This window comes from Centruroides sculpturatus, unplaced genomic scaffold (genome assembly GCF_000671375.1).
Source record: "Centruroides sculpturatus isolate CEXI.00-Female unplaced genomic scaffold, Cexi_2.0 scaffold360, whole genome shotgun sequence".
NCBI lineage: Eukaryota > Metazoa > Arthropoda > Arachnida > Scorpiones > Buthidae > Centruroides > Centruroides sculpturatus.
Window position 1 is genome coordinate 464,015 of NW_019384584.1, and position 21,947 is coordinate 485,961.

Here is a 21,947-nt window from a genome sequence, read left to right on the forward strand (position 1 = left end):
AATATCCGTTTCCCGTCATTTAGGATGTAAACATAATGTGATCATGATATCATTGATAAATTCGTTTCGATAAAATATAATTATGTAATCTGTTCTTAGAATCAATTCATTATTATTACATTAGCACACCTTAAAGCTATCATTTTATATTTGTTAATACAACTTTATGAAGACTTTTATTTAATACTGAGGTTAAAATGTGGCAAAAATGATCATTTTTCGAGTTATTCTGTTATAATTATTTAATTATTAAAAGCATATTTATTGTTTTTTTTAACCATCTTAATAATGATTACTTCTAAGAATATAATTTTTAAGCATATAATATAAGCCTAATTTCATTTTTATTGTAAGATGTATTAGGTCTACTTTAAAGGAATGCGAAAATCGTTAAGTCTACATATCATTGTATCTCTGTTTGAAGAGATTTCGCTTCGATGTTCAGCTTTTTTCGTTGTCAGGTTAAAGTGAAAAAAATTCTCGACACACTTTATCTAGCAATAAAGATTGAATTACGTTGAAAATGGTTCTACTTTTATCATTTACCGATTCAGTTCTTCGAAAAGCATTTAACTGGGTTGATTCGGAAAAGTCATAATCCTATTCTAATCTAAAAGATCGGCATGATAAATAATAAATAAACAATAAATATCCAATTTTCCAAACTTATATTTGATCGGGTATTCAAATTTAAAGGTTAAAAGTAGCGGTTTCCAATTTAATTTAACTCCGAATCCTTTTTTTTTATAGACAAAGAAGTGCTCGGAATGAAGACAAAAACTGAATTCCAAAAAAATTGATCATAAAAAGTGGAAATAATTAACGAAATATTAAATATGCAAATGATCAAATATTTGATTTATTTACATATATTTTGAATTAAAATCAGCGCCTCTTAGTTTAAATTAGCTTTTTTTTTTTTTTTCTATATGGTGAGAAAATTTCTTGCGGAAGTCTAGTTTTTATTTCTTGAAATCGTGGAGTTTCGAAGAACATTATTTGGAAATCCTGTGTTAAAGAGAAATAAATGTGGGAACTAAAAAAAAAGAACTGAATGGTCGATCTTTCAAGAAACATAAGCAACACCCAAAACCAAAACTTTGCTAAAAAGAACTAATTGTTTAGCTTTTCGTTCATTTTGAATCTTCGGTTCTTTTTTTTTCCTTTTATTGATTGAGCGTAGCCTCTGCTGATATGCCTTTGCTACGTTTTAGTTTTCATTTTCCTAAAGTAAATTCTGGTAAAACAGTTAACGATGGCAAATTTATGATGTGGTCTACCAGGTATTACCATAGTACCAGATAAACCGATAGAAAACAATTTCAAGTGCAGGATTGTTACAAATTCCCCGCGGCTCGAGGAAATTAGGATACGGTAGATCTTCGAATAGTATCACTAATGACACTTTTTTTTATTTGAAAGGAGAATAACTTTCGACCTGTTGTAATGCTCGGATTAATTTTTTTTTTCAATAACGTTACAACAAACCTCTTCGTAAAAAAAAAAAATGAGTAGAAGAAACACGACTCCTTTGTAACATAAATAATGTTAATACAAAAAGAAGTCTTTCTTAAAATAATGCTGACGGTTACTGTTTATCTGAAATATTCGAGTGTGCATAAAAACAAATATTACGTAGTCTGGGCGTATTGAACTCTAACAAGAAACACGTGACATTTGGAATACTCTCTCTCAAATCACTCGAACTCGGATCAAAGGCCATAGTAATTTCCTTTTAAGGTATTGTCGCCTTTACTGGTTTTTCAACTCGTCGGTCCAGGCTAGTGGTACGTGTAGTGTAACCTTGATCCTACCTGTTTTATGATAGGAGATGGGATCGGGTTGGTGTCCTGCATAGCATCCACGATACAAAAGCGAAATAAAAACCTGCACTTTAATTCCAGTCTTTATTCTATAGCAAGATTCTACACAAAGCAGGTGAGATATTTCTATAATTATCGAACTCCTAACCAGTAAACGTGACATAATCAATGACGTAGAATTGCATAACTAGGTGGCGTAAGAAAAGGGATTTTCCGGACCTACCTTTGCTTCTTCCTAATCTTCATGGGAAATACCATATTAGGTTCGATTAATGGATGAATTCATGCATACTTTTGTAAAAAAAATATATATATATATATATCAAAACTATTTATATTATTATTATTATTTTTTACTTTGTTTTCTTCCGTTATTCTGATATTTTTGAAACATTTTATTGCAGTTTATAGTTTCAGAAAATGTCAGATAAAGTTCTTCTGATGTCTAAATATACGGGCGCTACTTTTTCTATTTTTTTTTTGCATGTTGTTGTTGTTGTTATTATTATTATTATCAATTTGTAAAGTTTTCTTCTCGTCCAAATTCAGTCCAGAATGAGATTTTCGTGTATTGCTTTGCCCTGGAGCCTCGGATGATGCTCTTGTGTGATTTTGGTGTAGCAGGTCGAAAAAGGAATCACCTAACGATGGTTTAGCAACGCCAACTGCTGTCGCAAGAGTAAGTGAAGGAGAGAAAAAATCCACCATTGCTAATCCTTCATTCCCCCACGTAGAGGGGGTCTTCCTGTGGCGCGTGGGGGAAAACGGGAGCCGAGGGGAGCCCCCAAGCACATTAGTCACAAAAGACAGGAATTTAAACGAAACTCCATTTGTCATGCTGTCACACAAGGTCCTGGGCTCGCATCCGGGGTCTAACCTCTGAGGGGGGACAGGGGAAAGGAATTTGCAAAACCGAATTTTGTCTTCGGTTACCCCCTCCGCCACCGGTATTCCACTTGCAACGAGGTGTGTAGCGTGTGTGAGTGGTCAGTCTAAGACGCGCGATTTATATACACGAGCTACGTAAAGGCGGAAACAAACGACTAGAGGGGAGAATAAACACATGAACATGACGCGCTTGAGGTACGAGAACGTGTATTGCTATGGAGAGAATCCCGTCAGATCGGATGCACAAAAAACGTGCGAGTCTCAACAAAATGCCGTAAAACTCTATGCATAGTGGTATAATTAAATAACAATTGGATAAATAAATATAAATAATAAATAATGAAATAAATAAACAACTAAATTCAACGATTGTAAAAAACAAGTTGTAAATATCACAAAAGTAAAGAGAAATGCTACCTGAGGGTAGCTCTGGTCGCACCCAAGATGCGTCTTGTGCGTCTTGTTTGTTATTATTTTTAAAGTGAGAAAAGCAATTTTGTAATGTGGACAAACGTAATGTTGAAAATTGAAGTTTTGGGTCGTGTCGGTGACAACTTTACGTCCCTCGACGTCCCATCCCCAGCACAGCTTAGTTACTCCATTCCCGTTAATTAACTCGACTTCACATCCACGACTAATTTTCCCAAAGCATAATTAATTACTAGCACGTGCATGTAACGCGTGCTAATGGCAAGGCGACGTGATAAATACGACGTTCCGACGGAAAAGTCTAGTGCGGTTCCCACAGCCAAAAAGACTAGATTCGAACATATGATGACTGGGTTACAAGTTTCTAACTCTTCCGGGGGGTTGTACTACTTTACAGCGTGGGAGAAATCGGTTTAGTCTCCATACCTGGAGATGTAGCACGCGCCCTACGCTACGATGGGTAAAATAATAACACTATAAAGAGTGTGCTTCTGTTTCGAGAACGCGTCTTGTATAGGACAGTCGGTCATCCCGAGTGCAGTGAGTTTCGTGAGGAATGGGAAAGTGTGATCTAAAATGGATGCTATAAAACACGTTTTTCGGACTAACCAGACTGCACTGGATGAACCACAGAAGGATTTTTTAGATGATAGGAATGAGTGGAACGCTTGGGAAGGGGGTGAATGGTTATGTGGTGCTGTGGGGTACCGCCGCCAATGTGAGCGTTGGAATACCAGTCGTTGACATGGAACTACTATTTGGAATGAGGGTACTAGACGACGTGGATGTGTTCTTGACCTTATTCTCGTCTTCCCACTTATCCTGGGATCTTCTTCGAGCATTCATGAAGAAATTACCGACAGTACTTAACTCTAGTCCTAACTGTTGAGAGATGGTGATCTGCATCTCCTTCGAAGGTCTCTTTGTTTCTTTAAAAATGGCTTGTAGGGTGCGCCGCTGCAGGTCGGTAAACACAAGTCGAGGTTTCTTGGGGGTGTTGGGACTCTTTAATTGCTGGTGCTGTTCTTCTTTCCGCTTGCAGGCTGCAAAGAGAAAAGGCGTGATTACAAGCGGAATAAATAATGCACAAACCGACAAATCCTACAAGCAGATCACGCATTTGAGAAAACGAGAAGGCGTTTAGTTGAAGAAACCGGCGCAGCACGTCAGCCACACACACCGCGAACATTGCACGTGTTCTCTAAACTAATCTGTTTACGGATCCAGATAGATAGGAAACGAAAGAAGTGCTTTACTGTTCTAAACACGATGTTTCTTAATTTCAGTCGAGAAGCCGCGAAAGATAAATATGATTTGCAGATTGGAGAGGCGCGATGTATGTAACACGAGCGCCGGGACGATGTGAAGATTGTGTTAAACAACCCTTTCTGCCGATAGACAAGGCTGCAATCTCTGTTTTTAGATTGATGAATGCGCTTTGGCCGTGCCATCTCCTCCTCTAGGGATTCAAAAAATTATATAGATGTGTATCTAGTAATGAAGCCACCGAGATAAGACTTTCTCACATTGCTCGCTCGCCTTTATTGACACGATATTCATTACACACTCGGACATATTGCAGTCGTGCTAATGAGACTGTCCACCTCTTTTATCCTCCGTAAATCGAGATAAGGAGAATTGGAAGCTCTCCAATATGCATCGACACCGAATTACTCGACTAGGATGCGGTGGCATTAAAAAAAAAAAAAGAAGTGAAGTACTTCGACAGGTGTTCCTCCCACTCCGGGTGGTAAAGAAACATATTTCGAAGTCGAAACCTGTTTGAGCAAAACCTGTTATTTTAGATCAAACCTTTAATCTCCTGTGGCGGATAGGAAGAATCGCAATCATTTCCGGGATGGGGGACGCAAACGCGGGTCGCTTTCCTCCCCCCACTCCACTATTCTGTCCGATGGTGATTGAAGTGAGGAGTGGGAAAGGTAGCTGGGAGTAAAAACACAGGCGAAGCTGCAAGCTTCTTTTGCTCTGATAGAGGACAGGCGTGGAGGAGAAGGCGGTGCGGTGGGAAAGGTGCCACCTGCTCGGAGGTTTGCGTGACAGCTCTGGTCACGAGTGAGTAACGTGGACCATCTGCCGTGACGGCTCCTTTCCTCCCGCTTTCACTCATCACGCTGCTAATCAGATAGGTCACGTGGCATGGGTCTCCTCTCTTCGGGGCGGTGTGAAGTAGTTGATAGGGAGGTGGTCTCCTCCTGACAACCCCGATAAGTTGACAGTTGCTGCAAATCTCAACTTAGTTTTCTCTCTTCTTTTACCAATTCTTTCATTTCTTTAAAAAACCCAAGAATGGTAACTGTGTAATTTTAATCGTCCCTGCGTGAGGGAGCGCAGTCAGAATCCAAACGCCTATAAAAGTGGGTTGGTGTCAAGATGCCATTCAAAGCACCGGTTTCGGCCATAAGTTTCACCTGCAACTTTCTTCTGCCAGGTCTATTTTAGAAAACGGGAGGTTAGCTTACTTTACTGCAGTTCAATAAAAGAATTCGAAAGCATCATTTAAAGTCGACTCCAACCTCCCCAACCGAGTTATAAAAACCGCGCTCGGTATTTTTTTCTTCTTCTTTCTTTCTTAGCTAATTTAATACTGGATTAATTTGAAGCGCCAACCCAGCAATTGTTTTAGGTATTAAAAGCTGAAAACCTGCTTAATTTATTCCATTAGATTTTGTTATTAAATGTTTCTTTACAGATCCGGAATGAACTTAAACAAACCGCACATAACGTCCATCTTCCGTCTGATATAATAGGAAGGAAGAGGGATCGAAACAGATATATTTCTAAATAGGGAAATCACGAAAGGTAAAACAAACAAACATCAGAAAGAAAAACTTGTATTAAACACCCCCTTTTTGCCCAGAATACTGGGAATTGTATTCCATCCGAGAACACACGGCACTTTTCCCAGCAAAACCTAATGGAAAGAGCTACAACCTTATAATTGATAGTCTCAGACTTTGGCATCAGACTCTTGTAGGTGGTTGGGGAGGAAAATTTTCCCTCCCTCGCCTTTTCTTCCGCATTTTTCCCTAATTGATGCTACAAACTGCAATTTTCGCGCCCCTTAGCATACTGGCACCTGCTGGCGACGGCCATCTTGAAGAAAATTTAAAAAAAAAAAAAAACAAAATTTGTCCCTACTAATTACCGAAACGGCTTGCATTCATTTAAAAATCTTTCATTTTAATTTTTACTTTCCTTCTTTCCCCACCGCCATTTCTCCACGGCCCATTAAAGGGAAAAGACGATATTAATGCGTATAAACGTATAATAATAAAATTAATTAAAAAATTGTTACATTCGTTAGCAAATTAAAATTAAAAATCGTAAAATTAATAGTGAAAAGTTGTTAATTTTTTTTTTTTAAATTGCCAAAAAAATAAATAATAATCATATCTGAGCTTTCATAACTTATCGAGAGATGGCGCCACATTTATATTAATCTTTAAACCATATGAAAAATTTTAAAATATAATAAAAAAATATACATATATTTTATTAAAAATAATAATTATTAAATATTACTNATTATCCTATTGGTTTATCATCTAATCATCCTTTTTCCATCATCTTTACATTTATTCTAATTAAAACAATTTCACTCCATTTCTTTAAATATTGTTATTTGAAGTCTAAAACTTCAGCAGGCATAAGTGTTTTTAAAGATATTTATGCTCATGGTGTGGCACATGGGCTCAAAAAAGGTTTGCCGTCTCTGTTCTAGACCATATTTGATTTTCTTCAGGCTAATATTACATAAAAATATAGGTTTTTGAATTAGCAATTACTTATCACAAAAGAGATTGAGAATATTAAAATCTCAACAGAAGAGAACATTAAGTTTTTTTTTTTTTTTTTAATGAAATAAATTAATATTAATTACGTTTAGAAACCATGCTCAAGCATAGACACAGGCAAACACTTTACATAAACACAGACACAATAATTAAAGAAAAAAATTATAAATAAATAAAGAATTAAGTTAATTAAATAAAATAAACGATGCAGATGATGGAAAATAAAATTTAATTCATTCCAAAATATATAAAAATAATCTAAGGGAACTCACTGGCGCAGAGTCCCTCTTCTCTGTACGGGCTTTCCTATCCCTGCTCTCTGGTTAACATTGCGCATCTGAAAGTCTGCAATGGAACAAGAGAGCAAACCCTCATTTTGTTTGACCAAATTATTAACAAAATTTGTTAATAAAGAATAGAAGAAAAATGAATGTTCTAAACAACAATCGACATTTAATAAATTAATTATAAACTGATTTTACTAAAATGATGAGAGAGGGAATGAGACAGAGGAACAGAAGAGGAGGAGGAGGAGTAGGAGGAGGAGGAAAATCAAAAATAAAATAAAAAAAAAACCAAAATAGGGGAAACAAGAAAATTACTTAGTCCAATTATCCTAAATTAATTTCATTTAAAGTGTTAAAGGATCAATGTTTTGTCTTCTTCTTCCCGATAATTAATAGGAACTAATTGTTTTTGCCAGTGTAAATTAAGTTTACTCTGGCGCATCCATAAATGGATGAGTTCGTGTCTGAGGTGGAAAGAAAAGAATTTTTGAAATAAAAAAAAAAGAAAAATAAATAAAAAATAAAAAAAGAAAGGCGTAAATTCTGCCTGTTTAAAGGGTGTTTTGTTTAATAAATATGGTTGATGATTGATTGTGATTATTAAAATATTTTAAGTAGTGTTTGTAATAGGGGTGGATCCATTCTAGACGGGCGAGGAGCGATGCGAGCTCGGGTTCTCTTCATTCAAAATACTTTGAATTTTCAATTTTTTTCGAGTCTTTTTTTTTTCTCCCTCAAAAAGTGAAGCTTTTAAAAAGTTGCTTCCCTTCGACGGATGTTATCGAGCAGTCATTTATCGCCGAAAATTTGAAAAAAAAAATATATATATATATAGAAAAAAGCGTTACCTCTTGCGAGACCTTAAACCTGGGACAATCCCCATCCCTCATTAGTGATTCTCCATCTAGACCCACAGATATCGTCTTCTCTCATCTAGCCTACACAGATAGAAACTCCCCCGATGCCGAGAGGGTTGCGACTACAAAGAAAAACTTCTCGTCCCCCCGCTTCCCCCAGAAGGCGACAGGTCTAGGGGACGATAAGCGACACCCTGTCTCGCACTGATGTCAAGTGCCTGCCGAACTGGTGTCGATAACTTGATGTCAATAGTGCTGTCGGCTAGCACGATCGACAACCGGCCAAGTCCAGCACGTCCCCCGTAACAGCTGACACATTTCGACTCACACTGTCCAATCTTAATAACTGGTCTCTGACCGAAACTCGGATGATATTAGTGGGCTGTCATCTTGACCAGGCCATCCCAGATCAGCTACTCTGCACCAAATGAAAGCGTTGGACTCCTCCGAAAACCTAATCGGATGACCAGGAAAATATTCTATTTTATCCATCCTCTAACGATCCCTTTAATTAAAATGAATTTTATCTTATACGTTAAAGGTTAAAGGTTAAATTGCGCGTTTAAATTGGTGAGGTTGTCGAGGTAAATTCGCTAGAAATTTCCCGACTTAAAACTCGGCTATTTCCTCTGTTAATCAATGGTAATTTATAAAGAATTCGCCTTCTGGATGATTAAAACAAATTTGTAAAGGCGAAACAAGCGGAGGAAATGAAAGTTTTGACACTTTAGCCAGGGCGAAAGAAAAGTAAAGCAGGAAGCATCATCTATACTCTCCGTCAGCTTGTTTAGGCTCGGGAGGACGTCAGCCCGAGTTTAGGCGACAGCTTGCTGCACAGTCCCCCTCCAGGACCGAAGAGAGACGGAAATGTCCAACAACAAATGACCCTTACAGACCCTGTTCGAAACATAGGAGGCGGTGGGTGGGACAAATGACCCTTCTGTGTGCAGGTGACTATCAATCTTTTGGCACGGCCGAGTCGAGAACAGAAATCTACGAAACTCGGCCTCGATTTCGTCTTACCATCCGTCCACTTCACTCCCCCAACTTACTCTCCCCGTTCCTAGCCTGATGTCTGTTTAATTGGCAAGCGGAGAGTTGTGGCCAACAGCTGTCGCTCCTATGACCCAGGCTAACTTTACCTCGCCCCTGGCACACACACACATACACACACAAGCTTCTGCTGGATGCGTGTCCGGCCCGGATGGAAACAAAGAGTTAATCCCTAACGATTTCGATTAAAATTCGAGCAAAACTCGCCGCTGGGGGACCCGATCGAGTCTCGCAACGGCAATCTTTAAGGGGGTCGAGACCCGGGTTGGAAATTTATGACGTCGTGAAAAATCCGCTACGACTCTTCTCCCATCAACATGGCAACCTTTCAACTGCCTCATTGCGTTCCAAAGTCCCATTCTATCTATTACTGACATCCAGTAACCGATGTGATGGTCTGTTTATAGTCTTACTGATTCGATTTTATTGAATTTTTCCTTCCTTCCTGAAAAACTATCAATGGCCTACTCCTCTTACTTACTAATTTTAGCAGCGGTTACTAACGATTTTCCTCCCCTGATTAGTCGGCAAAAACACGGCTAAAATTTGATTAAAATTGTTATTATTATTATTACTATTACTTTTTTAAAAAAAAATAATTAAACACATCTGTCAAGAGAGGAGTTTCGAGTGAAAGAAAATATATATCTTGGCAGCTCGCATCGGATGTTTGATCGACTATTACTCCTCTATATATATATATAATAATAGATAAACGATAGTTTCCACTTTAAAAAATATTTTTATCGGTAGTGACGCGAATTTTACAATAAATTAAAGTCGAGCGGGCATGATAATCGAAGTATATATCATTTGGAAGGTGGCAATCATTTCTCAAACGGCAACAAACATCAGACAAGTGCTCAAAGGTGAGCGGACAGTTCATTATGCTCGTCTCAAAAACGCATACAACAAGAGCGGCAAAAGACATCAAAAACGCCCGTCAAAACTCCCTTTAACTCGGAGAGATATGGCACTCGGATGATAAATGCTTCGATCCTTTTTCGTTCTATTGTTCCGTTTCCTCTTTGGACAGAACGAAGAGTGAAGAGCTTAAAGAACCAATGAAAACGAAGCACACGTTTGAAACAGGTGCCAGTGATGATCCTAACCTCGCTAGCTCGACTGGAAATGCTGTAAGTCACCCCCTGCCTGGCTTTAAAAGAGTAAAAGATCCTCTCTCTTTCCCCCCCCCTTTAGAACTGGAGTGGGTGACATTGGAAGCGATAGGCCAGCTGTCGTGGCTTCTCATTTAAAATTCATGTTGGAGCAAATATCGGTTGGGATAATTACAAATGTTTCCCTATGATCTATACATGAATATTTTAATTCTATTGACTAATAGCAAGATGAATACGGTATTATGATCTGTTTTAATCTGTTTTAAAGATGTGTATCCGCGTAACTCCATTCATTAATACGCACTCTCTATAACACTACTTTCGTCCCGGGTTTTAAGCAGAAAACTCTCGGAATTCTCGCTCCCTCGCTTCCACATAAATCTGTGGCTAATTAATGCGTGTAACTCCTACAAAATCTGAAAAGAATATTTACTTATCCTTTCGCTAATTACATCATTTCTACTCCCGAGATAAAGGCATCCCCCGCATCTCTGTTAAGTTCCACTCGTTTTTTAATGTTTTATGAATGCTTAAACGCTTCATATTTTAACTTTTAATATTAATTTATACCTCTATACTGGTTATATAAGCATCTTTCGGGTATTATCTTCCCCTAAACCGGCCCAAAATATCATTAATCTTCATAAGTTTCCATTCGTCGAGCCTAACTTCCGCCCTACAAAATCACGATTTTCAACCGCATCTTAGCTTATTTTAAACACAAAAAAAAGTGCATATAAATAAGGTAAATGTTACTCGCTGGCTCGGCAAAGGGATGAAGGGAGGGAGGAATTTTATTTTAATATTCACACTCTTAATGTTTATGTTATTTTAGATTCGAGTATCAACGAGACGTAACGCATTTTCAACTTTCATATCACCTACTCAATTCGCTCTGTCCGTCTTTCGTGACGTGACGTGACCCATCACACACGCACATCACTCACGCAACTCGCTCTAATATAACACGTGTTAAATAGCACCAATAGTCAGTTTGGACACCTGTGGATGAAGCGCGTGCGATGAACGGGGGAGAAAGGCTCCTTTTTTTTCAACTCCTGGGAAATTCGCAGATGTCTTTGAGTACTTCTGACGTATATTTAATGATTGAAAGTATATAGAACATTGGATGTTAGATACAATGCGGTCTTTTCTACAAACATATATACTGTACTCGACTATAACCTCCGAGCATTGTTATTTTTGGGAATGGAATCTCGCATGGAGAGAGAAAACCATTTTTAGATTCTTCACCGCGTTCCGTTGGGACAAATTGAATGCTTTACTTTCCTTAATGATTCTATACGCTTTTGTACGTGCAATTACAAAAATCATTCATTTCTCTACGTTCGGGGAATAACTTCTGATTAAAAACGCCTCCGAGTAAGACTGGAAAGTATGATTTACAGGGGCAAAGTTTGATTTTTGTCTTTAACTTTTTGCTCGTTCCTCTTGGATACTTAAGTATTAAATAAAGGTTAGAAATATAGAAAAAAAAATCGTTTGAGTTTCGTATATAATATGTCCTTTTTGTCGTAATTTTCGTATTTTTTTTTATAAAAATCGATTGATAATGTCGTCCTCGTACTAGGAAAGTAGTCCAGGATAATAACAGGTGTATTAAACGTTAGGAAAACCAGTGTTCCGAACAATCGAATAAAATGATTGTTCAAAGAATAGTCGTCAATAAAGGAACATCTGCTAGAAAACCCAACTTTGTCTTCTCATCTTTAATGAATTGAACCAGTTGCGCTCGAAAGTTTAATTTGGAGATTGATATTAAAAACTTTAATAGTCTCTATCCCAATTATCTACTTTATTTTCTAACTACGTTCCTTAATATCTCCAGAAGAAGGAAGGGGGAAAAAAAGGAAAACCATTGATAAATAACTCCCCGCATCAACATCTAACTGGAAAAATTCGGTATTTACATTAATAAAATACAAAAGATTCCGATATTTATTGATTAAAGTGATTATTAAAGCTTTAATAGATTATAATAACTGAAAATTTTGTGTTAAAAACCCCCCAAAGTCGAAACCCCCGTCGAATTACTACACGTCGATAAATGCAAGCAATGTACGAAAACGTGATTTACAGGGGATCGAAAGGTACCGATTTTGTATTCTATCTATTATATGTAGAAAGAGGAAACAGTATGGAAGGGAATGGGTACTAAATCAGTGGGAGGAGTCGTCTTTCCCTCAGAAACGTTTCCCATGAAGGAAAGGGGAAGTATTGTACGTGTAAGAATTGATCAAAGATCGACCACTTACAGACGGATCCCGACTTTCTAGTTCAATACAAACGCAGAAAGAAATACAATGTTATTTAATAACACTTAAACCAGATCAGATAAGGTATATGTACGTACGTAGAAAGCGAATGAAGGTTTTTAACAAACCACAGCATTCAATAACAATAATAATAATAATAATAATAATAATTGATTCAATTAGAGACGAGTTACACGGAAAAAACAAAGGAAAAAAAAGTGTCAAAAACGTCTACTAATTACACGAGAGCTTTAAGGAAAATGGAAATGAATGGATTTTTGGAAATCGAAAAATAGTAAGAAATACGATTTTGAACATTAAAGAAGAACAGAATAAAAATATACACCAACAATAAAAGTTGAGAGAGAAGTAAGAAGTGGTTGGCTTCACGGTATTCGGGTTTCTCACCCCAATTTCTGACAGTTGTGACACCAGCCTCAAGGTCCGTGCCAAGCTGCCATCTCACCCCCATCACTCAAAGTAAAACACGGGAGGGGCGGAAATCACTTTTCTGCCGCACTAGTCGAAAATAACCCTCCCGTTAGACTTTTTTCGTGTGGTCTGCCCCTTTTTTATTTCCTTTTCTACTCTATAGGGACCTTGCATTTGCATGTGAAGGGGGAATTTTTTTTTATTTTTTTATATTTTTCCCTTGGAAAAAAATATCCTTTCTCTCCGGCTCCATCCTTCAACGCCTCGAATTTTCTTTACTCCGACGAAACAGCCGCTTCGGTCCAGAAGTTTTGCTAACTTTGTCATCTTTGCCAACTTTTTTCTTAACTTTCTATCCATTATATTATTATTATTCTTATGAAAATGCCTGCAGAATAAACTTTAATCGAGTAAATATAAGCAGATTGGAAGGATAAATTGGTATAAAAAAAGAAGTAAAAATTGCAATCTTTTAATGGGGAAAGTTTAAATTAGGAAATATGGAGAAATGTTTTAAAAGGTGAGCATTAATGATGCGGATAAAAAGTGGATAGATCCGTGATTAGAGATGAGTTTAAAGAAGTATCGATAGAGTAAATATTATCAAGAATATTAAGAAGAGTTAATAGACTAAGAGGATCATTTGTGGATAGAATTAATCTCTTTTTAGACGACGATAGAAGGAGAAGGAATGCGAGAAAGATGCTATTAAAGGACAATGTAAACAAATCGTTGGGTTGCATAGGAATTGGCCCGATTTGAATCAATTTAAATTGATAGCTTGAGATGAATAATTATGAGACGATAACAGGCAATAGGAAGTGTTTTTATAGACAATATTAATAGCTGACTTTTTGAATGATTAATGACCAAACGCTAAACAACGGTTTTCGGATCTCTTAAACAAGAAGGCTTTTGGATTTTTTTTGCATCGGAGCTGTAAATTAAACTTCTTGTGACTAAATGCTTCAAAAACAAACCAGCCATATCTTTCTGTTCGGTATGCAATTCCTTTTCTACGCAGACACCAGCGACTAATCACGATCTTTGGATCGTGAGAATCCCACGTCAAGCGTGAGACCAACCGGAAGTTCCTTCTCGACGCTCTTCTCCTCCCCCAAAGTCCCATTAATCACTCCGAGCGCAGAGAGTCTGTATCCCTCCTTTAATTGTACCTTCCTGGTCCATCTGTCTCCTTTAACGTCTAGTAGGAAGTTGCGCCAGTGCGTGGCGCGAGGCATTTGATGTACGGCGCAACGTCGACAGGTAGCGCCGTTCGGTACAAGCCCATGCAATTAAAAAACCATTTACATAGTAACCCATTGCCGAAGTGTAGAGGCAACGGGGCGAGAGGTAAGAACTGCAAAGTCGCAGAGTGAAGGGGGTGAGAGAGCACAAACGGTAATTGTCCCCCACCCTTCGCCTCGTCGCTCGCGGACCAACGAACAAGGAGCATTCATCATCTGCAACCCTGTAATCGGGACACCTTCGTTTTGGCACGACGCAAAAATCACCGACGAACGTTGAAATCTTCTCTCTTCTTCCCGCCCTCCCATCTGTACTCAGTCAGCTTCGTGTCGAGTGCTAGTAATGACTCTTGCCTCTTTTCTCTATCACTCGTCTATCCGCCCAGATCCAGCCGAAAGATGAAGAAAGTGTCTGCGTCTAATAGAGCGAATCTGGGTTGACGATGTACATTCTGATCCCTCTGGTCGCAGCAGACGCGATTTTTCCGTTTTTTATCGCGACAAAACTTCTCTTAAACACTTTTTTTCCTTTATTGGACATTTTAAATTCTTTAACCGTTGAAGGAGAAAGAAAACAAACTCGTATAATGCTCCATCTTTGCTTAAATTTTTCTCGCTTATCCACGTTTCCTATATCTTTTATCGCCGGATTTATGCGGGTATCGACAATTTATTGAATTAAAAACGAAAATAATACTTAATTATTATTCGAAAAACGACGTGTTTTGCCTAAGAATATAATCTCAAAAGGAAAATTTAATCATTTTAAAACGTTAAAAAGCGCGGGTAGAGTGGGAAAGTGTGATTTACAGGGGCGAGAGAGGCCTGGAAATGCAAAACGCTGCACGCTTTCAATTTTAAACAACCCGAGAGGGAAAAAGACAAATCGCATGATCCTTTAATGATTAAAAACTGTTCCTTTTGAATAAATATTACAAAAGGAGCGAAAAGAAAGTCCTTTTGCGGTTAAACTTTTCCTCGTATTTCGATCGTTCCGACAAACTCGAACAGAACGTCGTAGAAAAGTAAAAAAGGAAAAAAGTCTGTTTTCGGCTACACCTCCCCACCCCCCTCTTTCCTGCCTGCCCACCAAAATCTCCCAGTCCCACCATCAAACTCAAATCCATCACTCAAAGTTTTATTAAGGCATTCTGGGTAAGCTTTAGCCGTCAGCTGGACGTGTTCGGAGCACTTCTAACAGAGGAGGTGGATGCAGTCCGAAAACTCCGTCGAATATTTAGTACCATTAATCAGTCTTAACGTTAAAGTCAATTAATTACGCCAAGTTGGGATTATTAAAAATCTTTCTGCCGCCGCAGTCGATGAGTTGGGGCGATTTTTGGCTACTGGAACTTCCGTTTTGGGGTAGCAGCTGTCGGATTAAGAAGGGAGAAGTGTATCCTTGGATTAGCTGATCAAGTGTTGATCGACTTTGTACGATAGATGATGTCGAAAGATTAATCTTTTTTTACTTCTCTTCTCTTCTTTCCCGCCCTTATATTAATTGAAACGTGTACTAAACATTAAACGAAGCTAGATTAATCAATTGGCAAATGCTTAATTAGTAAAAACCCTAACCGAGAACCGAATCTTTAACAGTAAACAAATATATAGACCGCAACTGCAGCTGGTTATTATATAAACATTAATAGTACTTCTATAAGTGTAAAAAAAATAACAAAGTTCGATAGCCGTTAGGAAATGCTATTATGGTAATAAAACAGTTACAATTAATGGATTAAATTTAAACCCTTATAAACATACTCCCTACGAAATTCGGTTGAAATTAGTGTTATTTTTATACAAAAAACAGAGAGAATATTTAATAAAACTCAATGACTGCACTCGGAAAGAGAGCCTTAAACATAGAAAAGCAGAACAGACTGCAGATATCTCTCATTATAACCCATTCTACCTCCCGGGCTGCTAGAAAAAGAAAAGAAAGAAGAAAAAAAAATCACCTTATTACGTTTATCGTGCGCTTTTTTGCCTGTTCTCATTCTCTCTCCTTTGCTCTAAATAGAAAAACAATCGCATCATCTGCTGCATGTGTGGAGAGGCTCTGACGGGTGATGCGATGTTAAATAGTTGGTAGCACAGTCATTCTGCGAAATAACATTGGCTCCGATTTCCCCCCACGCCAGTCTCTTAAACGAAAAAACTATCCTCTAGCTGGAAATTAACCTTATATTGGAAGGTAGAATTAGTTGTTTGGTTAGGAGTGCGGATTCCTGTAGCCGTTTTTTACCTCCTTTACCACTCTGGTATCATTGATCCCGCTACGAGAAAACAATGAGTATTGCTTACTTATTTGATGGACGAGATTTTTCGGAGGATGCAGCCTTTAATCCGAGAATCATTTAGCTCACAAAAGGAGATGGTGTAGAAACCTTTTTCCTCCTCTACAAACGTGAAATTCTCCAGCTCGTAACTTAATTTCCCATCCGATTTTAATGATAATTAATACGTAAAACAATAGAAAAAAATCGAAATACGTTAACGTTTTAATTGCATTCGGAATAATTACATTAATTAACGTTTTTAATTGAGATTGTACTAGCGAAATTTCGCTTTCGAGTAGCGAAAAATAGGCCCAGCATCCCTCTCCGCTCCTCCGCATCTTTATTAAAACTTTACGCAATAATGCCGTATTATGTAGTTGAAACTGTAGTTTGATTTACGTCTTCTCTCATTAAAATAGACCTACTTATTACGTGGATACATGGTGCCAGCATCCCCAGCAGAGATACAAGAAGCAAGGAGTGATGCGGCACCTCTTTAGAGCCAAAACTTCCTAATTAGAAGCAAAAGTGGGATAGAAAGGAACCAGAGGTTTGGTGTAAATCCTTCTCTTTAGCATAATAGCTGCTGTTTCCTCCAACTCGAAGAGGATTGCTTTATAAATTACCAGCGATTCTAATCAGTATTCATATTCCCCTAGTGATAATATTAAACGATATTCGCAGTTGATGAATGAAAAGAACGAAAAAAGGCAAACTCCTTTGCTATAGAAATGAAGTGTTGGTCGCCTACCGATCTCATTCCCGTTTGTCTCGTGGATGTCACGTGATGCCGAGATTTATACCCCGAAAGTTTGTAATCAATTGAATACATGTTTAAGGAACGGGGCCGTTCTGGGAGAGGCGAACTTTTGCAAAGTGTCGTTTAGATTTTAATTGGTCCAGCCGAAATCTCTGTCATTTATGACGTTTTCGCTACTCGAATCGGCTGTTATAAGGCGAAAAGAATTGTTTTGGCTAATTGGAACAGGGCCGGTTGAGTGTCGACAAGTGCAGACAATTGTCCAATTTGGGACTCGGAGGGGACGTTGCAGTTTGTGGTTTACTCACGGATAATTGGTGCTACACGACGATACTGACTTTAAAACCGGTTATTTCCTGACGAATGAGAGTGATTGGGGGCATCTTCTATCCGAAAATGACTTCGGGAGGGGGCAAACTTGCACTCCAAACTTGTGCCTTTCACTAGTTCTAAGTTTAACTTTCCGATGGATACAACGGCAAGATAACATAAATATAGCTATACTCTACAGATAATAATGATTCTAAGAGGCAGGGACACGATTAGGAAATTTTAATACAGGGTGAAGAACAGAGAGCAAGAAGATTAAGATAAATTTAAGCTTAGGAAGAGCAATTTAAGTAAAATCGAAGGAGCACAGTCGAGAAGATAATGCGGTTTGAAAGCTAAAATTGCTCTTAACATAGCAAAACAGGTGCTTAATCTAATTGCAATTTAACCCCAAGCAGAACTTGCATTTAATTGATACCAAATTCGACACCAGATGGCGTTACGGTTGAACAGCCAACAAAGTAGAGAAGGCTTTGACAAGATGGCGGATGCAGAAGGCGACTTTTTTGATCGAGTTCGATAATCAGTTAATTAATTGAGGAATTCCGCTCTTCTTTAAAACGGAAAGTAATCAAAATGATTGCGAATGCTTCCAGTCGATGAGAGTTGCAGATTTTTCTCCCACACTTTAAATAGTTTAGTTGGAAAACTGAGTTTCTGTCTAAGAATGCCACTTCCCACATTACCAGGCATTTCGTGCATTTTTACACGCGTTATGAAAATATCCACCCCATTAATTATAATACCTAAACCGTACATTTTTTACATTAATAGTTGGCTCCATTTTAAATTTATTCGCGTTGTAATACTGCGGGTTCAAAAATGAGAATGGTCAAAATGTGACGAACGAGAGTCCCACGAGAAAGATTTAAGGACCAAGTAACTTCTCCTGGGAATGGATGAAACTAATTTCTTGTTAGATCCAGGACAGGTTTGTTTGTTCACGGGATATACGTCATTAGTGAGGCCAACATTCCCTTGGGAGCTACCCTCTCCTTTGGTGCAGCCGTTTGCTTTCGTTCGCGGTGTTAGACTTAAGTCGTTGGTCGTTTGTCCAAACTTGTGTTTATCCACTCGCATAGCTCCTTGTTTTTATGATAAATGTTTCGCCCTTCTTTAACTTTTCCGAGTGCTTACAAAATGGCGGCTCTTCGCCGGTTTGGTCGAAGATCCTCTACGTTGAAGGACATCTAACGCCTATAGAAGAATTAAATCTAGGAAATCAACCAGATAAACTCTTAGAAACGGAAGTATTCGTTTTAAGAAAGCGCTGGAAGACGAATTAATTAAAGAATTTTAATCTTTGAGGAAAAGTTTGGAAGATTATCTACTATAAAGTTGGTTTGATTGGAGTTTCTTTCGGGACGTAAATGCCTCGGCGATAGTTTCGTCCCCGATTGTATAGGCCACTACACAACAACTAATGAACTATGCTTTTGCGTGCCACAGAGGGGAACGCAAGGTAATTATGTAAAACTCTCCTCCCTCCGGCCTGGAAACACGTGGAGTTAACAGTCAATGACTGGTACGGGGTAAATCGGAGGATGGGCAACACCTGTTTATTCAACTAATTAACTTTGCCGGCTAGCAGGGCGCAATCGCAAAAGTCGGCGTGAAGAACGTTATGGACGAAAAAATGCCTCTATATTCATTAACGATAATGGAGAAACATTCTTTTATTATTTATAGAATTTGCAACCGGCCACTCTTCCAGGCAACGATTATCTTAACGAAAAAAAAAAAAACTATACTTTTGCTCCACATGAATGGATACGAGATCCTCCTTACCAGTTTTGAAGATCGCTAGAGTGAGGGATGGATAAGGAATACACGACTCTCAATTACAGTCGAATGCAAATAAACTAAAGAATTAGAAGGTAGGGAAGGTTTGGAACACGTGTTTTGGCTTTAGATTACGGATCGGGACACATAGGCCTTTCCATTTTAAGTCAAAGTTGCTAGTCGGAATCGGCTGAAAGCAAGTTTTTAAGAGAATCTTTTTGAACTTTCCCCCCTTTTTCTTCTTGTAGAATTTCGAGAATAGACAGATCTCATTTCGATTCAAGTGCAGTCAAAATGATGCACAGTCCATTGACTGCGACCAAATCGTCACCTAGCAACCACAAGTGATGTCTGAGAATGACACTTGTCATGCTGTCCCCTGTTGGGGAGTTTGGTCTGCGGTGCAGGACTGCAGAGCAGGAAAACCTCCATACCCTAGAGAATTATGTGTATTGACACTCAATCTATAGCTGTCTATCGTCAAACGATAAGGTTTGTGAATCATTTCAGGGACATTCGCTTGTGTATGTTAAGGAGATTGGACCAAAGAGTTTATAAAACAATTTCTAAACTTTATTTTAATCGGCGAAAAAAGAAAAAAAATATCGGAAATTTTTACGTCGCACTTTCCATGGGAAAAATTCGAATAAAGCCGAGGAAATACGTAAAATGTTTTGAAGAAAATAAAGTTTTTAAGTGTTAAAAGTTTGGAATGAGCGATATTCTTCGCTGTGTTTACTCGTTTCGGGTTTAAAAATGGAAGGATTTTTTTTCCATTATCCGTAAGAAGAACACGCGTAAGAAGCGCGATACACGCTAAATTGAAGTAAAAAATGGCTAATTTGTAGCATTTGAAAGAAGAAAATTACTTAAGATTCCTTTTATAAACAAGATAAAAAGTTCTTTTTTAGTGAAAAAAGGAAGAAGGAAAAGAAAAAAAGAATTAAAGTCGGTCGAGTAAGTCGAAAGCAATTTTTCCAACGACGATGCTATCAGATAATACGCATGCCTGGAACAATCTTAAGCAAGAAGTAGGTAGATGATAGGCGAGATGATGTCAGACGTCCTGTCTTTTCACAGATACATAAATTATCGAAGCGTTTGTCCGTTGAAGTTAATATGCGACCATGCAATGGAAAAGCATCAAGTTTAATGGTTTTTCGCACGCATCAAGAAAAGCTTTGTTGTATTTAACAGACTTAAAATGATATCCAGCTGTCTGCCGAGTTAACGTTTATATTTGCAGAGAAGTTCATAAAGTTAAATTTGTTTCTGGATGTGAGAATCCAGTTAAGCATTATGAGGACGATTCATTAAATTTTACAACTGAATTATTCGTAAGGATTGTGTTAAGGTGGAGTGCGAGATAATGGTTAAGGACTGTAGTGGCGTAAAGGGGATCTGCAGGTGATGCTCCCTAGCGAAAGGTTCATTATTCTCTTCTAATTACGTGAATATCCCTCTTCTGGCTTTTTCATTTTCTTCTAGTTTTTGGGGGAAAGTTACAATTCCGCAACTCGAGACGTTTCCTTCCAGCAACTCGACCCTTTCTCTTAATGGTTTGCTTTACAAAATTTAAGATTTCTACTAAATAATGATTATGTTAAGTTGTTAAAACGAGTTAAAAAATTAAGAAACCTTATGTTACGAGTATTAAAAAGAGAGAAAAAAAAAGAAGTAGAGCCGAATATGCTTTATCTTCGCGGGAGATGCAGGAGAGGGAGAAGAGATCAACTCGGGAGGGGGATATATTCACGGATGAAGGGGCGTCCACCGTGTAAGATTGATACATAAAAAATAACAGGCAATTTTCCTCTCCTGCTATAGACATCTGAAACAGTAAATAGTTGAAGGAACAAAGGCCGAAACCTGTTGTTAAAGATCTCGTATCGAAAACGAAAGTGACGACAATAAGATCATTTAGTAACTACACCATATAACTTCGATTTATTCTACTCTCTTATACCTTTAATTCCTTTTTTTTTAAATATTTATATAAACTGTAAATTTAATTAATGCAAAACATTATTATATATTTTATATAAAATTGCTTAAAGTTTAAGCATATATAGAAAAAAAGTGCAATTATAGTCCTCGTCTCTGGCTATAATTATCTTTCTTTGGTACGTTTTCACATCTCTCGCCTGGAATAAATTTAAGCTATTATAGCTAAATTACAGTCGAGGGAAGTTATTATAAGTTTTTAAAGTGCGGAACACTTTCAAACGGGCAACTTTCTTGCATTTTTCAACCGATTATTTATGGAAATATTCAAAAATTCTTCGCTTCATGCTGGCGTTTAATGCGCTTTCTATCAATGTAGGCCAGATAATATTTGCCTTAAATTCGGTTAGTTAATGGAGATAAAGAATTAAATTAAACAATGGGCAAGAATTTAAGTTATAGATTTAACGGGTAATGCATTTTTCCTAGCTCCTAACGAAGGAAAACTTGAGAGATTGATGCTACTCTGGTAAAGAATGAAGTGATAAACTTCAATATTCCTTCATTAAAAACGGTTAAAGGAAGCCATTATTTGATTTTCTATGAAGGAAGAAAAAAAAG

The 21,947-nt window shown here is 37.8% G+C and overlaps 1 protein-coding gene across 3 annotated transcripts in view; it reads right to left on the reverse strand.

Moving 5' to 3' along the window:
* Nucleotides 1-2,194: 2,194 nt before the first annotated feature.
* LOC111624536 (hepatocyte nuclear factor 6-like) overlaps nucleotides 2,195-21,947 on the reverse strand; it is a 55,816-nt gene continuing 36,063 nt past the window's right edge. For 2 of the 3 annotated variants that reach the window (XM_023367405.1, XM_023367404.1), the window contains 2 exons: nucleotides 7,228-7,300; nucleotides 3,944-4,183 (listed from right to left, as the gene is read on the reverse strand). In XM_023367405.1, the coding sequence (XP_023223173.1) occupies nucleotides 4,072-4,183; nucleotides 7,228-7,300 (185 nt within the window). In that variant the 3' untranslated portion in view covers nucleotides 3,944-4,071. Of the gene's footprint in view, nucleotides 4,184-7,227; nucleotides 7,301-21,947 lie in introns of all 3 variants that reach the window. The other variant, XM_023367403.1, reaches the window with a different exon arrangement.